This window comes from Carassius carassius, chromosome 45, assembly GCF_963082965.1.
Source record: "Carassius carassius chromosome 45, fCarCar2.1, whole genome shotgun sequence".
Classification (NCBI taxonomy): Eukaryota; Metazoa; Chordata; class Actinopteri; order Cypriniformes; family Cyprinidae; genus Carassius; species Carassius carassius.
Window position 1 is genome coordinate 17,764,377 of NC_081799.1, and position 13,456 is coordinate 17,777,832.

The 13,456-nt window shown below is 35.8% G+C and overlaps 2 protein-coding genes across 4 annotated transcripts in view; one reads left to right on the forward strand and one right to left on the reverse strand.

Annotated features, from left to right (window-relative positions):
• Positions 1 to 5,442, reverse strand: part of cux1a (cut-like homeobox 1a) — a 131,965-nt gene extending 126,523 nt beyond the window's left edge. For 2 of the 3 annotated variants that reach the window (XM_059539525.1, XM_059539524.1), the window contains exon 1: positions 5,142 to 5,441. In XM_059539525.1, coding sequence (XP_059395508.1) covers positions 5,142 to 5,204 — 63 coding nt within the window. In that variant the 5' untranslated portion in view covers positions 5,205 to 5,441. Of the gene's footprint in view, positions 1 to 5,141 lie in introns of all 3 variants that reach the window. The other variant, XM_059539519.1, reaches the window with a different exon arrangement.
• A 5,635-nt stretch (positions 5,443 to 11,077) lies between these two features.
• On the forward strand, positions 11,078 to 13,288 carry myl10 (myosin, light chain 10, regulatory). The gene is made up of 7 exons (XM_059538737.1): positions 11,078 to 11,181; positions 11,621 to 11,707; positions 11,803 to 11,878; positions 12,339 to 12,443; positions 12,687 to 12,765; positions 12,880 to 12,928; positions 13,080 to 13,288. The coding sequence occupies exons 1-7, from the start codon at positions 11,179 to 11,181 to the stop codon at positions 13,182 to 13,184; spliced, it is 504 nt and encodes a 167-aa protein (XP_059394720.1). The 5' UTR covers positions 11,078 to 11,178; the 3' UTR covers positions 13,185 to 13,288.
• Positions 13,289 to 13,456: the final 168 nt, after the last annotated feature.

A 13,456-nucleotide genomic window follows, 5' to 3' on the forward strand; every position in this document is an offset into this window, starting at 1 on the left:
AGTCCTTCTTTAAAGGAGCTATACTCAGGCCACCGTTGCTGGCCTGATCACACGAGATGGCAGACAACTACACAGAGACAAAAAAAAACCCACTTATTTTAGAACGTGGCACCTCCCAGAGCAGGTAATTTCAAATACTGTGAGATTATCGCCGTCTGGGCTGAACTGGTAGTAGAACAGAGGTGCTCAAGTACCAGATCTGAAACAAAGTGCTGCTAACCTATTCTTTTCAGCAACAAACACTGCTACTTTTTAATAACCAAAGCAAGGCAACAGACTGAATCTCCTGTCACACACAGGAAAGTCAACTACAGATGGAGAAACCACTACAGATGGAGCTTATATTGCATATGTAATATTTGTCATGTCTTTACGAATATGAAAAAGCTATTAGTGTTTCTTCATGTACAATTGAGTCAAATTTAGACAAATAATATATATGAAAATGTTTTTTTTTTTAATGCATATTAAGACACTCAAAGGGCCACACCAAATTTATTAACAGTCAACTGAACTAGGGCTGTTGACAGATGAATTAAGTGCATTAAAGTGCCATTTAGTTGGGGTTTTAAATAAAGCATTTTCTGAGATGCACATTAAACATTAAACACATAAAACATTTAATTTATCTTTTAATTATTGAAAACTTAACTTTTTGGTAAACAAAGGGGATTTACTATTAAAAATAAAACATGGAAGAAATATTGTGTGATTAAACCTTAAAAAAATAATGTTTGATTTTTTTTTTTAGTAGTAGGCTATGTACATTCTGCTGAACAATAGTCTTTAACCGGACTTTTATTTTGACGGGTTGACGTACCTTTACAGTTCTGTGTATGTGATGTGACGCTAGTTTTACTTAAATCAAATGGTCAAATGCTCATAAAGTGACTGTCAGAGCAGTTCTGGAGATGTTGTTCATTTGTTCACGTCCTTATTTAGAGAGACGACAGATGCTGAAATCACCGCGAGCGTCACGCACTTCAGTGTGTTTAATGAATGAAGACACGCTTCTGCTCCATTAACAGAGACACGCAGAACATGCAGGATTCATATTTAAATAGACTTTTCCGGCTTAATATTTACAGATATTAGTCCATATCGTGATTTAATGTAAGTGCAATGACCTATTTTGGATTAATGCATTCAAAATATGGCAAATTCCGTGCCATTCCGCGTTAAACTGTAAATTCCCTTTTTATAACTGGATTCCACGATTCCCGCCGCGTTTTCTGCATCGCGGAAATCATAGGACCCTAGTTGTGGTATGCCAGCTCTATCTTGCAATGGACACACGCCACGATGTTCTCTTTACGTTTGCCCGCGCCCTCAAATCAAAACACTGCTGACTCCTTGCAGTATGCGATTTCGGACGCAGTGTTTGTGTCTCCTTCAGCTTTGTGGGTGACGTAAACGCAGTGTGTCACATTTAAAAAATCACTGCGAAAGAACCTGACGTGAGATTTTAAATAAATTAAAAGAAGCTTCGAGGCAGTGGAATTTGCCTCAATCATTTTTTGTAATCAAGTTACTCGAGGAATCGTTTCAGCCCTAAATTGAACTGTTTTATTATAGTGTTAAGGCCTTTCCAAAGATGAAAATGCTATTAATGTATACAATTCACAAAAACAAAACAAAAAAGGCAGCAAAGGAAATGGTAAAATAAAACCACCACAGATGAACCATATGCTGCATATCTAGCATTCTTCATGTTTTTACAAACATGAAAAGGCTATTAATGTACACAAATCAAAAAAAAAATATTTTACTGTACAATTTCATCAAATATAGAGCAAATAATGGTCACACTTTATTTTTAGGTCCAGTTCTTACTATTAACTATGACTTTTGCCTCAATAAACTCTGACAATAAACTGATTTGCTGTGTATTAATAGTTAGTAAGGTAGTTGTTAAGTTTAGGTATGGAGTAAGATTAAGAGATCTAAAACATGGTCATGCTAAATAAGGCATTAATAAATGTTTTATAAGTACTAATAAACAGCCAACATGTTAGTAATATGCATGCTACATACTTAGAGATAATTGTTCCTTAAATGAAAGTGTTATTACATATCCAAAAATGTTTTTTTGTTGCAATATTTTATTATCAGTCTAAACTGTCAAATAATAAAAATAGTAATACAAGAGTCAATGTAAGCGCTTCACTATATTCTATATGAATGTGAAAAGGCTAATTTTTTTTTTTTTTTATAAATGTGTAAAATTTCAAGTTCAGACCAAATAATATATCTGAAAATGTTTTTGGTTTCCTCAAAGTGCAAATCAAAAACGATCGAAGGGCCTTGCAGAATTTGTCATCAGTCTTAATTGTAAAATTAGACGAATACAAGAGCTTTACTTTGAGGCTTAATTTGGAGAGGCCACATGCAAATATGTGTGTTGTTTTGGGGCCTCATATATATAGTAGGCTTGGTTTTGAAGTGGTCAGGATCTGAGTCAATGTGTGGGGTGGGCTCCACAGAGACGCTGTTGTTCTATTCATCTTTCATTTCAGCATTAAAACCATGCCTAAAAGTAGTTTACCCGCATTTTCACAGACACGTGGAGAAATTCCTGCTCACTTTTTAGGGACTTTCCCCATTCTTTCGAATCCAGCCAGGTGTCAGTCAGACAGTTATTTTTAAAACAGTCAAAATACAGGTGCTCGGTTCATTAAGTGATGTTTAATGAAAACACTCCATCTGCAAGTGACGAATCTCTTTAAAAATATTCAAATGCAAATATCATGCATCAACACTGTACTCGTCCAATAAATTATTAACCAAGATTACAAGTTGTCTGTTAATTATCTATTACAGTATGAAAAGTGGATGACGGCACGTCCAACTATGAGTATAACGTCTGGCAGCCTAATCTGCTAAAACTCTTCACAGGCGTACAGAAGAAGATCTCAAAGATATAGCAGCACCATTCATACAGTCACCACAGAGAGGAACTGAAAACGCAACAGATTACGCTCCTATGGTGTTTAGGTACACAGTGTACCGCAGCCGACCCATGTGCCCCTCATTAAAGAAATCAAACACATTTTAAAGTCATCACAGGGGCCCAACACAGGTCCAGACAAGAGACTCTGTTCACATCTTGATGGTGACAGAACTGCCTGCGTCAATCGCTAATCTCTCCATGTTGACGCACGAAAACCCGGGACCACACACCAAGTGAGGTACACTTACACCTCACCTGCATTCACAGACCTCAGAGCCACGTGGTCACAGGAGGACGCAGGTGAAACCGGCAAACAGAAAGTTGGGGATATTTGAGATGAAAAGGTCTGTTTTGGAGTCACAGGGAAATTATAATTAAGATGACTTTCTTCCACTGTCTGGTGAGGTTTTTGCAGGGTAATATAAGACATCTGACTCACATCGAGGCATCAATTAAGCATAAATCAGTGAAGTTAATCAGAGCAAAACAATAAATAAAATCATTTAAAACATTCTGAAAAATAAGATTTGAATAGAAAAGGCACAAAATAGATAAATAGCGTCCATGACATCATCAAAGCCTGAACTCCCTGATGCCATTTCTTATCAGCCTGAGAGAGAGAGAGAGAGAGAGAGAGAGAGAGAGAGAGAGAGCATTGAAAATTTAGAGTCACCACATCAGAATATGCCCAGCTGTGTGTGTGGTCCTTTTATGTTCAACACTATATGTCTGAACCCTAATTGAATAAACGATTTTCCGTGAGCAGAACATAATCAAACAGCAGAACATCTGACATGCAACGAGTCTGGCAATGTTTTGACTATTACAGATTAATGTTACACAAAAGCTGAAACATCACAAAACATACTGCAACACATGCACATATATAGTATTACATTTTTTTTTTCATTTACATTTATACTAGCATATTTGACAAACAAATATTTTAACATGAACGTTATTTATTAAAACTATGAAAAATCTTCTAGACTTCTAACGTAGAAAACCTAATCGATCTAAAAAAGCTCGTTTTCATGTTATTATCGAATAATATCGATTTTTTTTTGATGACTCGGGTTGCTTAATGAAGATTTATAATATGTATTATATGTGCAGAGGAAATTTAAAGTTCGACGGAAAATAGGTCAGCGTTTTTTTTCTAGCTAAGCTTTGCGACCTCAGTTCATAAATACATAAACTCTTAATCAATAATTGATATAATCATGGGTCTGTTGTTTATGCTTAACCAAACGCGACAAATGCACTTCATCCTCCTACAGCAAGAACACTAACAAATAACGAAATAGTTCTGACTTTGACAACTAATCAATTTTAAAAACAAATACCACAACAACTGCAGAGCATGAAAACAGAATCTTTACGTTCCCACCTGCGTTTAAACTCTCATTTGATCCATATTTCTGTATCACGACTTAAGCAAAAGTTATGTGTGAAGAAAAAAACAAGGAGTGGAACAGCATTAATTTGTTTTACTGAGCCATTCATTCGGGCTCTGTAACACTGAATAAAGAAATAAATCGTATTTTCTAGAGTCTCACATCTATATTTCCCCCTCAAAAAAAAAACGTTCATCCGTTGGTGTTTGTTTATTGTTTTGTGTTTAATTGTTCCTGTCTGGCGCAGGTTTATGTCTTCACTTTAAACTTACCTACTAAGCTGAACTTTGCGTCTGCTAACTTCATAAACTTCTAAAGTCACACAAAAAGTGCTAGTAAACAATAAACGAGGTGAAATCTAAAAAGGAAGACAGTCTAACGTTAACTCCTCTCTCGTTACTAAGCAATAACGTCTCGGTCCAGCACAGCGCCACCCGTGTAGCGCGACACACTTCTAAACACAAAATTATTTCAGCAAACATACTATCTGTTAAACCTCCTCGGCAAAAACTATTCTCAAAACATCCCGGAGATGGAAAGGAGCGGGAAAGACTCGGGAAACCTAAGGGCTCCCGTTGCCGAAGTGGCCGCATCCACCTTGACCGTGATGGTTGATCGATGGGAATTGAACAAAGAGGATCAATTTCCGATCAGCGCGAGAGCCGCTTTAATCAATGGGCACCGAACCCGGCGAGAGCGCCGACGCGAGAGCAACGCGCCAGCCTCTCAGCGCGACGCTCCCCGGGACCGGCTCACCGGCACACACCGCGAGTACAAAACGAAAGGAAGCTGACCTGGAGCTGCTGCAAATCAAAGCGTTTCCAATATTGAAACATCGATCCCGCATTGGCCGCCATCTTGAGACATATTGAGACGGAATGAAAGGCTGATAGAGAGAGCGCGAGAGGGGCTGGAGTTCAGCGCGAGAGAGAGAGCGCGCGAGAGAGAGAGGCGGGGGAGCGCGCGCAAAACACGGAGCGGAGCGGGACGAACGGCGCGGGCGCGCGAGGAACGGAGTTATCGAACGAACGCCAACCTGCGATATTGAATAGGGCTACTGAAAACAATTATTGAGAGCGTCCTCAATAAAAGGCAGAAAACGCGGGATGGAGTTTCCCCGTTGAGCCGAGCTCCTTGTGGCGCAGGAGAGGGAGGGGGATACTGGATACATTTTCATCCGCTAAAAGAAAATAGTTTATACGGCTATTGATTTTTTATTATCACTATAGGTAGATATTACGAGACGCTGATCAGTTCGGACGGATACTTGAGTGTTTTTATGTTTCATGGTCAGATGAAGAACCTTCTGGCCTGTTGTTGCGTTCGTACACCTGATATATTGATTTCTGATTTTCAGTTTTCATTTTTAATCCTATTGAACATATATCTTATGTTCTTGGGTGGACGCAGTTGTCTTCTAATGTTTTTGATGTTGGTCGTCTATATGTCCAGCTACCCTCTGTTTGTACTCAAAAACCAATACATCTATTATATTGATTTTATGGGCGTTCTTGCGTGAAGAATGTGGATACGGCGATCGATAGCCTAAATAAAATGAAACACAATCTAACCGTTCTCCATATAAATACTGCATGAAGCGATATGCCTTTAAAATGGTTATGGAGGGTGTTTAAGATGGTGGCATTAGATGATTTGATGTTATAACATAAACCCTTGTCAGGTCGATTCCTGATGAATTGTAAATACTGCTTTTGAACTTGAAGTTGGAGAGCAGCGACCTCTGTTGGATGTGTGGAGTATCGTCTCAATTCATTGTTTATGATGCATGGTGATGATCCAAAGTAATCGTATTGATTGTCCCAATTAATGATGATAACCAATCAATCATTGTTTAGCCAAGACTGTTAACTGCTGGACAGTGATTACGATGATTACATAAATACATCATTTATTAAGTAAAATTATTATTATTATCATTATTATTATTATTATAAAATTAGTGGGAAAAAATGGCCAGATATTAAATTAATTCAATTATTTTAGAACTGCAATTATTTTATATATATATATATATATATATATATACTTTTTAAATAATTAAAATAATTTAAAATTAAAATTCTAAAATAATTTAATAGCTTAATTTAATATATATTACATAATTTATATATATATATATATATATATATATATATATATATATATATATATATATATATATATATATATAATAAGTGATGTTAAATCATGATTATGCTCATTTCAAAAACTAAATATGATTATTTTGCATTGTGTGTGTGTGAACTGCACACACATATATAATAAAATATTGATATTAGATGTTCTTTAACTCTTTCTCATACGTGTGTATGTGTGTTCAACCAAAGTTAATATTCTGAGGTCATTCTTTTGCTCTTTAACTGTTTAAAGGTAATACGCTTAATACACTGTCAAAAGTGGTGGAAACAATGCATAGAGACCATCATTTTTTCTATCCATTTACTTGTCACAATAATAGTATTGGTCCTCTCTGCTTGCTTTTATAAGCTTTCAACTCAATTTCAATACAGGTTGTCACTTTGACCACTCTGATAGTAATTCAACTTTATTGTCATTGTACAACAAATAAACAAATAAAAATACAGTTAGCATCTACAGTACCTTGTGCTTAAACAGTAAAACAATATCTAAATAAGAATTGTTTTAAATAAGAAAACCGCAGAATGTACCAAATATATAATACAATATAGTACAAAAATACAAAGAAAAACAATACAGTTACAATACAGGTACTATAATTGAAAAACATATATCTAATCTTATTAGAAAAAGAGATTTAAAAATATTTATTTTTTTATCTAAAAACATTTTGTGGTACCATGCAAAAAAAAAAAAAAAAAAGAGTATGTATAAGTACACCAGAATTTATGTAAGAAAATAAACAATGATCATTTTAACCTTAATTATTCCAGCAGATTCCTGAGGCTCCAGTTCCATGAGTTTGGTTGATCTGTAGAGCAGCCCTGATTCTCACCCTCACCACCGCACACAGACACTTAAAAAGAGAGGATGAGGGGTCTCAGTTCAGACCCCGCAGGGTGGAGTGAGAATTGGAAGCTGGGAAAGTCCCATGGCTCCTCATAAGTGCTCCTCCCCTTGGTTCCCCTCACTGAGACACCAGGGGAGCTGCGCAGGAGAGCCGGTCCCACTGGCGGTTTGTTTTTTCAGGCCCACTGGAGCCTCTGAGCACCCAGCCCCCCCTCCCTCCACCCAGGCGGGCACACACCTCATGGGAGCACAATTAAGAGCTGTCTCTCCTGCCTGCCGAGCTGTGGAGGACTCCCTCCTCTACCCTTCCCCTTTTTTAATCAAATAAGCCTCCTCTTGAGACTAGTCCTCGTTTAAAAAGTCGGCATGCAGGATTAGATTTTAATTATGGAGATGCAAAGACACGGCAAATGAACATAATGAAGAGACAAGCAGAGATGTGAGGAGGGCATTGTTCTGGGGATGTGTGTGCATGATTGTTTCCACATGCACACCTAGACCTGATGAGCAGAGGATAGGTGTCTGATAAACAATACATCTTTACCATAAATACTCATGTATAACATTTGAAATGTAAATTGCTTACCGATCGTGTAATATGTAAGTCTATGAAGTTCGAACTATAGTTGTGCAGGTCATATATTTTGTAGTGGAGTATTATAAAAACTTGTAGAACTGGGTAAACTGCTCCATCTGCAGGCAAACAAACTACAACTGAATACTCTTATATTTTTAAGAAAGATACTATGAACAAAATGTAAAACTGTACACATATATTATGTATATTTTTTTATTTCAAATTATATATACTATTACTTAACAAAATATTAAAATTGCAAAAAGAAAAGAAGTAAAATAAACAAATAAATAAATCATTACATTTTTACCCCACTGAATTTTGTTCTGGTTTATTAAATAGTCCACATATTTCATGTACTGTTATAAAAATATATATAATTAATTAATTATAATTAATATAATTAAAATTAATTTTTATATATACATAATTACTTATTAGATATTTTGTTTCAGCAAAAAATTATTTAATAAACTATATAGACATTAAATGATACAAAAAAATCACAAAAACACACAACAAACTCTAACAAAAATTAAAATGAAATCAGAAAATGTAAAATTAAAATCTAAATGTATTTTTTTTAATCTACATCAAATATTACCAAAATCTGATAGTATATCAGTGATACTGCAATAATACTGAAACACACTAAAACACATATATGCAAATGAACACTAAATGTACTGTAATATTGTCATTTTAAAAAGTCTTGAGTACTTGATCCTTCATATTTATTTATTTTTAGTAAAAGAACAGGCCTGACACACACAAACAAACTTTTTGGAAAGACACACATATCGTAGATGTCCATAGACATTTTACCAGAGAGATCAAAACATGGCCCAATTACCTAACTTTACTATAAAGAACAGTGAGAGGAACATCAAATATGACTAAAAATAAAGAGATCGAGGGCAGTGTATCATCATCTCTGTGTGGTCATATAAAGTAGCATGCATTTACAGGCTTGTCGAGATGTGATGGAACCATATGGCTAATGTGATTGACAGTAAGAAGCAGCTGTAATGGAAGATGACACTTCCCTTCCAGGCTCCTGATCAGTTGTGTTATTGCTAGCACACATAAGCAGACCTTGACTCCTTCTCGGGCCCCACCTGCTAGTCACACACCTAACATGGGCACGCTCCCTGTCATGACCACACACATACACACACACATGCACAATGCCAAGCAGGAGATCACAGCGACATTCCAAACATCCCATGGTGCAGTTCTTCTCCACAGCTCTTTTAGCCAGTGTTCGTTCAGTTGTCTGTGAGGACACTGCTAAAACAAGCTTTACACAGCCTGCTGCCGTGCCAGATAGCTGGACAGATTATTTATGGCAATCTGACGGCACATTACTTGGCTGTTTGTAAGAGCACATTTAAATCTGGCAAGCATGGGATGACTGGCTATATTTGTAGTGCTGAGAATGGCTTTTGTTCAGTCTGATTGTTCGCAACAGATAATGGGAGACAAAGCAGAAACAATTTGTTCATAACTGTTGCATGCCAAATTGAAGCCAAGGGCTTTACTGCGCTCATGTTAAGATGACTGTATTTAAATGGATGAGTTCCATATGTGAATGTTCCAATAATGTGCAGTCATTTTGCCCTGTACATACAGATCAATCAATTAGAATTCACAACCTTCTTCATGAATAAAGGGTTTGAGAGAGCAGTCCAGCTTCACGTATGCTTTGGTGTTGCTTACATGTACATGTATTTTCATTGCAATTATATATCAAATGAAAATATGTCATTATAATGATGCAATAATCAATAAGCCATGTAACAACAGTTTTCCATTGTGACAGCTGACTATATAGTGTGACAATATAGTACTCCACCACTGGGGCATGTTGTCACAAAAGGTCAGCATGTGTTTAATAGACTGTATCTATTCCTGGGCAATAATGGTTAAATAATATATATATATATATATATATATATATATATATATATATATATATATATATATATATATATATATATATGATGCAGCATATTATTTAAAAAAACAAGACTAAGAAATATACATTGACGGGTGACAGCTAGCCCCAGTCTCACCCATGTAAACTGTCCAAAATGAAACACAAAAAATGATAAATTACATACATGAAACCTATTCAAAAAGTGCAATTTCATTATGTATCCCATACAAATATATATGTTTATATATGTTATGTATACTACAGAAAGGGTATATATAAACATACAGATTCGTTTTTTATTATTATTATTTTATTTTGCATATATGTTTGTTTTAATAAAGTTGCATATATAAATAAAAGCATATATTGTTGACATTTATGATTGATACACAAATCCACAAATAGATATTATTAACATTACACATTTTTCTATGAGGCTTTTATAACTATCTTCATCTACCCCAAGAACGGATGTATGTGGAAATTATATATTACCTTAGTCTATGGCAATATAATTCTTGATAAAGGGCAATATATATATATATATATATATATATATATATATATATATATATATATATATATATATATATATATATATATATATATATATATATATATATTATATATTACATTTCTGTTATCTCTTACACTAGTTTAAGCATCCATCCAGAATGTTTGAAACTTTTTGCACTGGATGAAGCCTTTAACTGTCATTTTTCATTATTGATGCACTGTTTTCCTAATGAATGTTTGTTCAGTTACTTTGACGCAATGTATTTTGTTTAAAGTGCTATATAAATAAAGGTGACTTGACTTGACTTGATTGTGGTCCTAAGCCTTGTCTGCAGACTTGAAAGCTGGTCAAAAAAGTGTCTCTACTGACCACCACTGTAACAAGGGCATCAAATCACTGAATTAATCCATGTAGCGAAGACATAACATCAACATCTGACCAAACGCACTGATGTGAGAAGTAAGCCAGCTTCATAATGCCTTTAAACGACACATTAGACGTATAGAAGAGTTTTAAGGGGTTAGGACGCTCCAAATGATCCCAAGATAGCAAAGCCCACAAACAATGATCACATCACCTAGCATCTGTCTGTAACAATAACTGGGGGGTGCAAGGGCTGGGTGATTCTCTATATGGCAAGTATTCTTGTATTGTTCCTCCTCCTTTGTCTAAACATAGAACAGGTGGGCTCTCAAGCCAATTGTGCCAATATATAGCTGGAAACCAACGATGTCTGAGTGTCCCTCAGGCTTTTGAGACCAAGAACAGAGTAAAGAGAAGCTCTACACAATGGTAGGAGTGTGTCTCTTTGCTTTTGGACTCTTTAACATGGAAATGCTGGTGCAAGTGAACGGTGTTGTTCTTCAGACTGAGAGAATGTATTATGTTATGTTAAAAAGTACATCTTCTATGGATTGATTTATATATTTGTGACAATGACAATTTTATTAGTTTTGTCTCCATGTACCTTGATCTTTGTGATGAGAGCAACTTTGTTTTAATCTTAGTAAGGTTTTCAACTGAGTGAATATCATTGTCTGTGACATTTTGTGTTGAATAAATGCAACTCAGTTTGTGATGTACTTCAATTTCATGCCATAGAGTGGTTAAAATGGCACAAACGTCTTAGAGGTTTATGTTATTTCTGCACTGATTTTAACGTTTTGTGTGCTTCAAACTTGCATTTAAAAAATATTAGGCTGGAAGAAATCAACTTTTGCTTGATTTCCAGGCACCAAAGAAGGCCAAGAAGAAGGAAGCTGCCAGCTCCAATGTGTTTAGCATGTTTGAGCAGTCACAGATCCAGGAGTTCAAAGAGGTCGGTCATTTCTAGGCTTCACTTACACCTAAACATTTTATTCTGGCATATTTTTAGGTACTTACTTACCTCTGTAAATCTGAATGCTCCTCCAGGCTTTCACCATCATGGACCAGAACAGAGATGGCTTCATTGACAAAAACGACCTGAGGGACACATTTGCTGCTTTGGGTGAGTGAAGCCTCACTGAATGACTATATACAGTGTAAATACTGGAGAGTCTGAAGCTAGGTCTCAGATATTAAAAGGGGCTTATCCTATTGAACTAACAAGAGTATTGTTTTAAGGATTACAGTGGCCTCTCTTTAGACCCCTGCTGAATGCTGTGAAGCCTAAATGCGATTACAACGCTATGTTTGTCACAGATTTAGTTGCAAATGTCATCATACTATTACATTTTGATATAGCAGGGTCCAAAAATGATGAAAAGGTTTAAAATTGTAATTATTTTATTTTCAAAATCCTAAAACCTCCCTTATATTTTCAGGTTTCAGTGTGGCCTTTAAGGTCGACAACTATTTAATTGCATTGAGCATCTACAAGCATTCCAGTTCACTCACACTCCATTTAAACTATCAGAGGAAGTGGCGCTATGTATTAATGTGTATCTCTGTATGTGCATGTTTGGCAGGACGTCTCAACGTTGGCAACGATGAGCTTGATGAAATGCTAAAGGAAGCCTCCGGCCCTATTAACTTCACCGTCTTCCTCACCATGTTCGGAGAGAAGCTCAAAGGCAAGGATCAGATTTATCAACACTGAAATGATAATCATACTAATGTGGTGCAAATAGCTGCAGAACCCGGCAGATATCAGGCACAATGCATACTGATATAAGAATCATACAGTTTAGCATCAGAAGCTAGGATTTTGGATGCAGCTTCCCCCAGAAATGACTTCTATATGTGTTAATTAACATGTATTAGAGTATTATAATTACAAACTAATCAATAATCTGTTACATTTCTGTGACTAACAGGTACAGACCCTGAAGAGACTATTCTCAATGCCTTTAAGATCTTCGACCCAGAGGGCACAGGAATCCTTAAAGGAGAAGAGTATGTAGATTTATGTAAATGTAAAAACGTTTCAGCACATCAGCGACCTTTGACTGGAAACGGTCTCATTGAAATGCACAGCATTTCATATATTTCTTTTGTTTCTCCTCACAGGATAAAATATCACCTTATGTCCCAGGCAGACAAATTTACAGAGGCTGAGGTACTATACTTTCCTTTCTATCGGTCTATGAGATAGATGCCAGTTCAAATTTACATTTAATATTTAAAATCATTAAAGTTTACTATTTGATATCAAAATATATAACAATTGTTCAATGGATTTTAATCATGGTTTTTCAAAATTTACCTAGGTAAACCAGATGTTCACAAATTTCCCCTTGGATGTGGCTGGCAACCTGGACTACAAAAACCTGTGCTACGTCATCACCCACGGAGAAGATAAAGAACAGGAGTAAAAACTGCCTTTCCCATATTTCTCCATGTTTGTTCACGTCCATGTGTGTGTCGTCTTCTCCTTAAGCTCTGTATCCGCCTTTTGTCAATAAAGAGATAAAAACAAGTCTAGCTGCAGTTGTTATTGCAATTTAACTTGCTCAGATAATAATAGATTTTAAAAATAAATTAATATTTTCCCATAAAGTTGATTTAAAAAAACAAAAGAAAGCAAAGCAAAATACTAGCAATCAGGTTTTGGCTCTCAGTAACGTAAACCATTACCGTGAGAAAC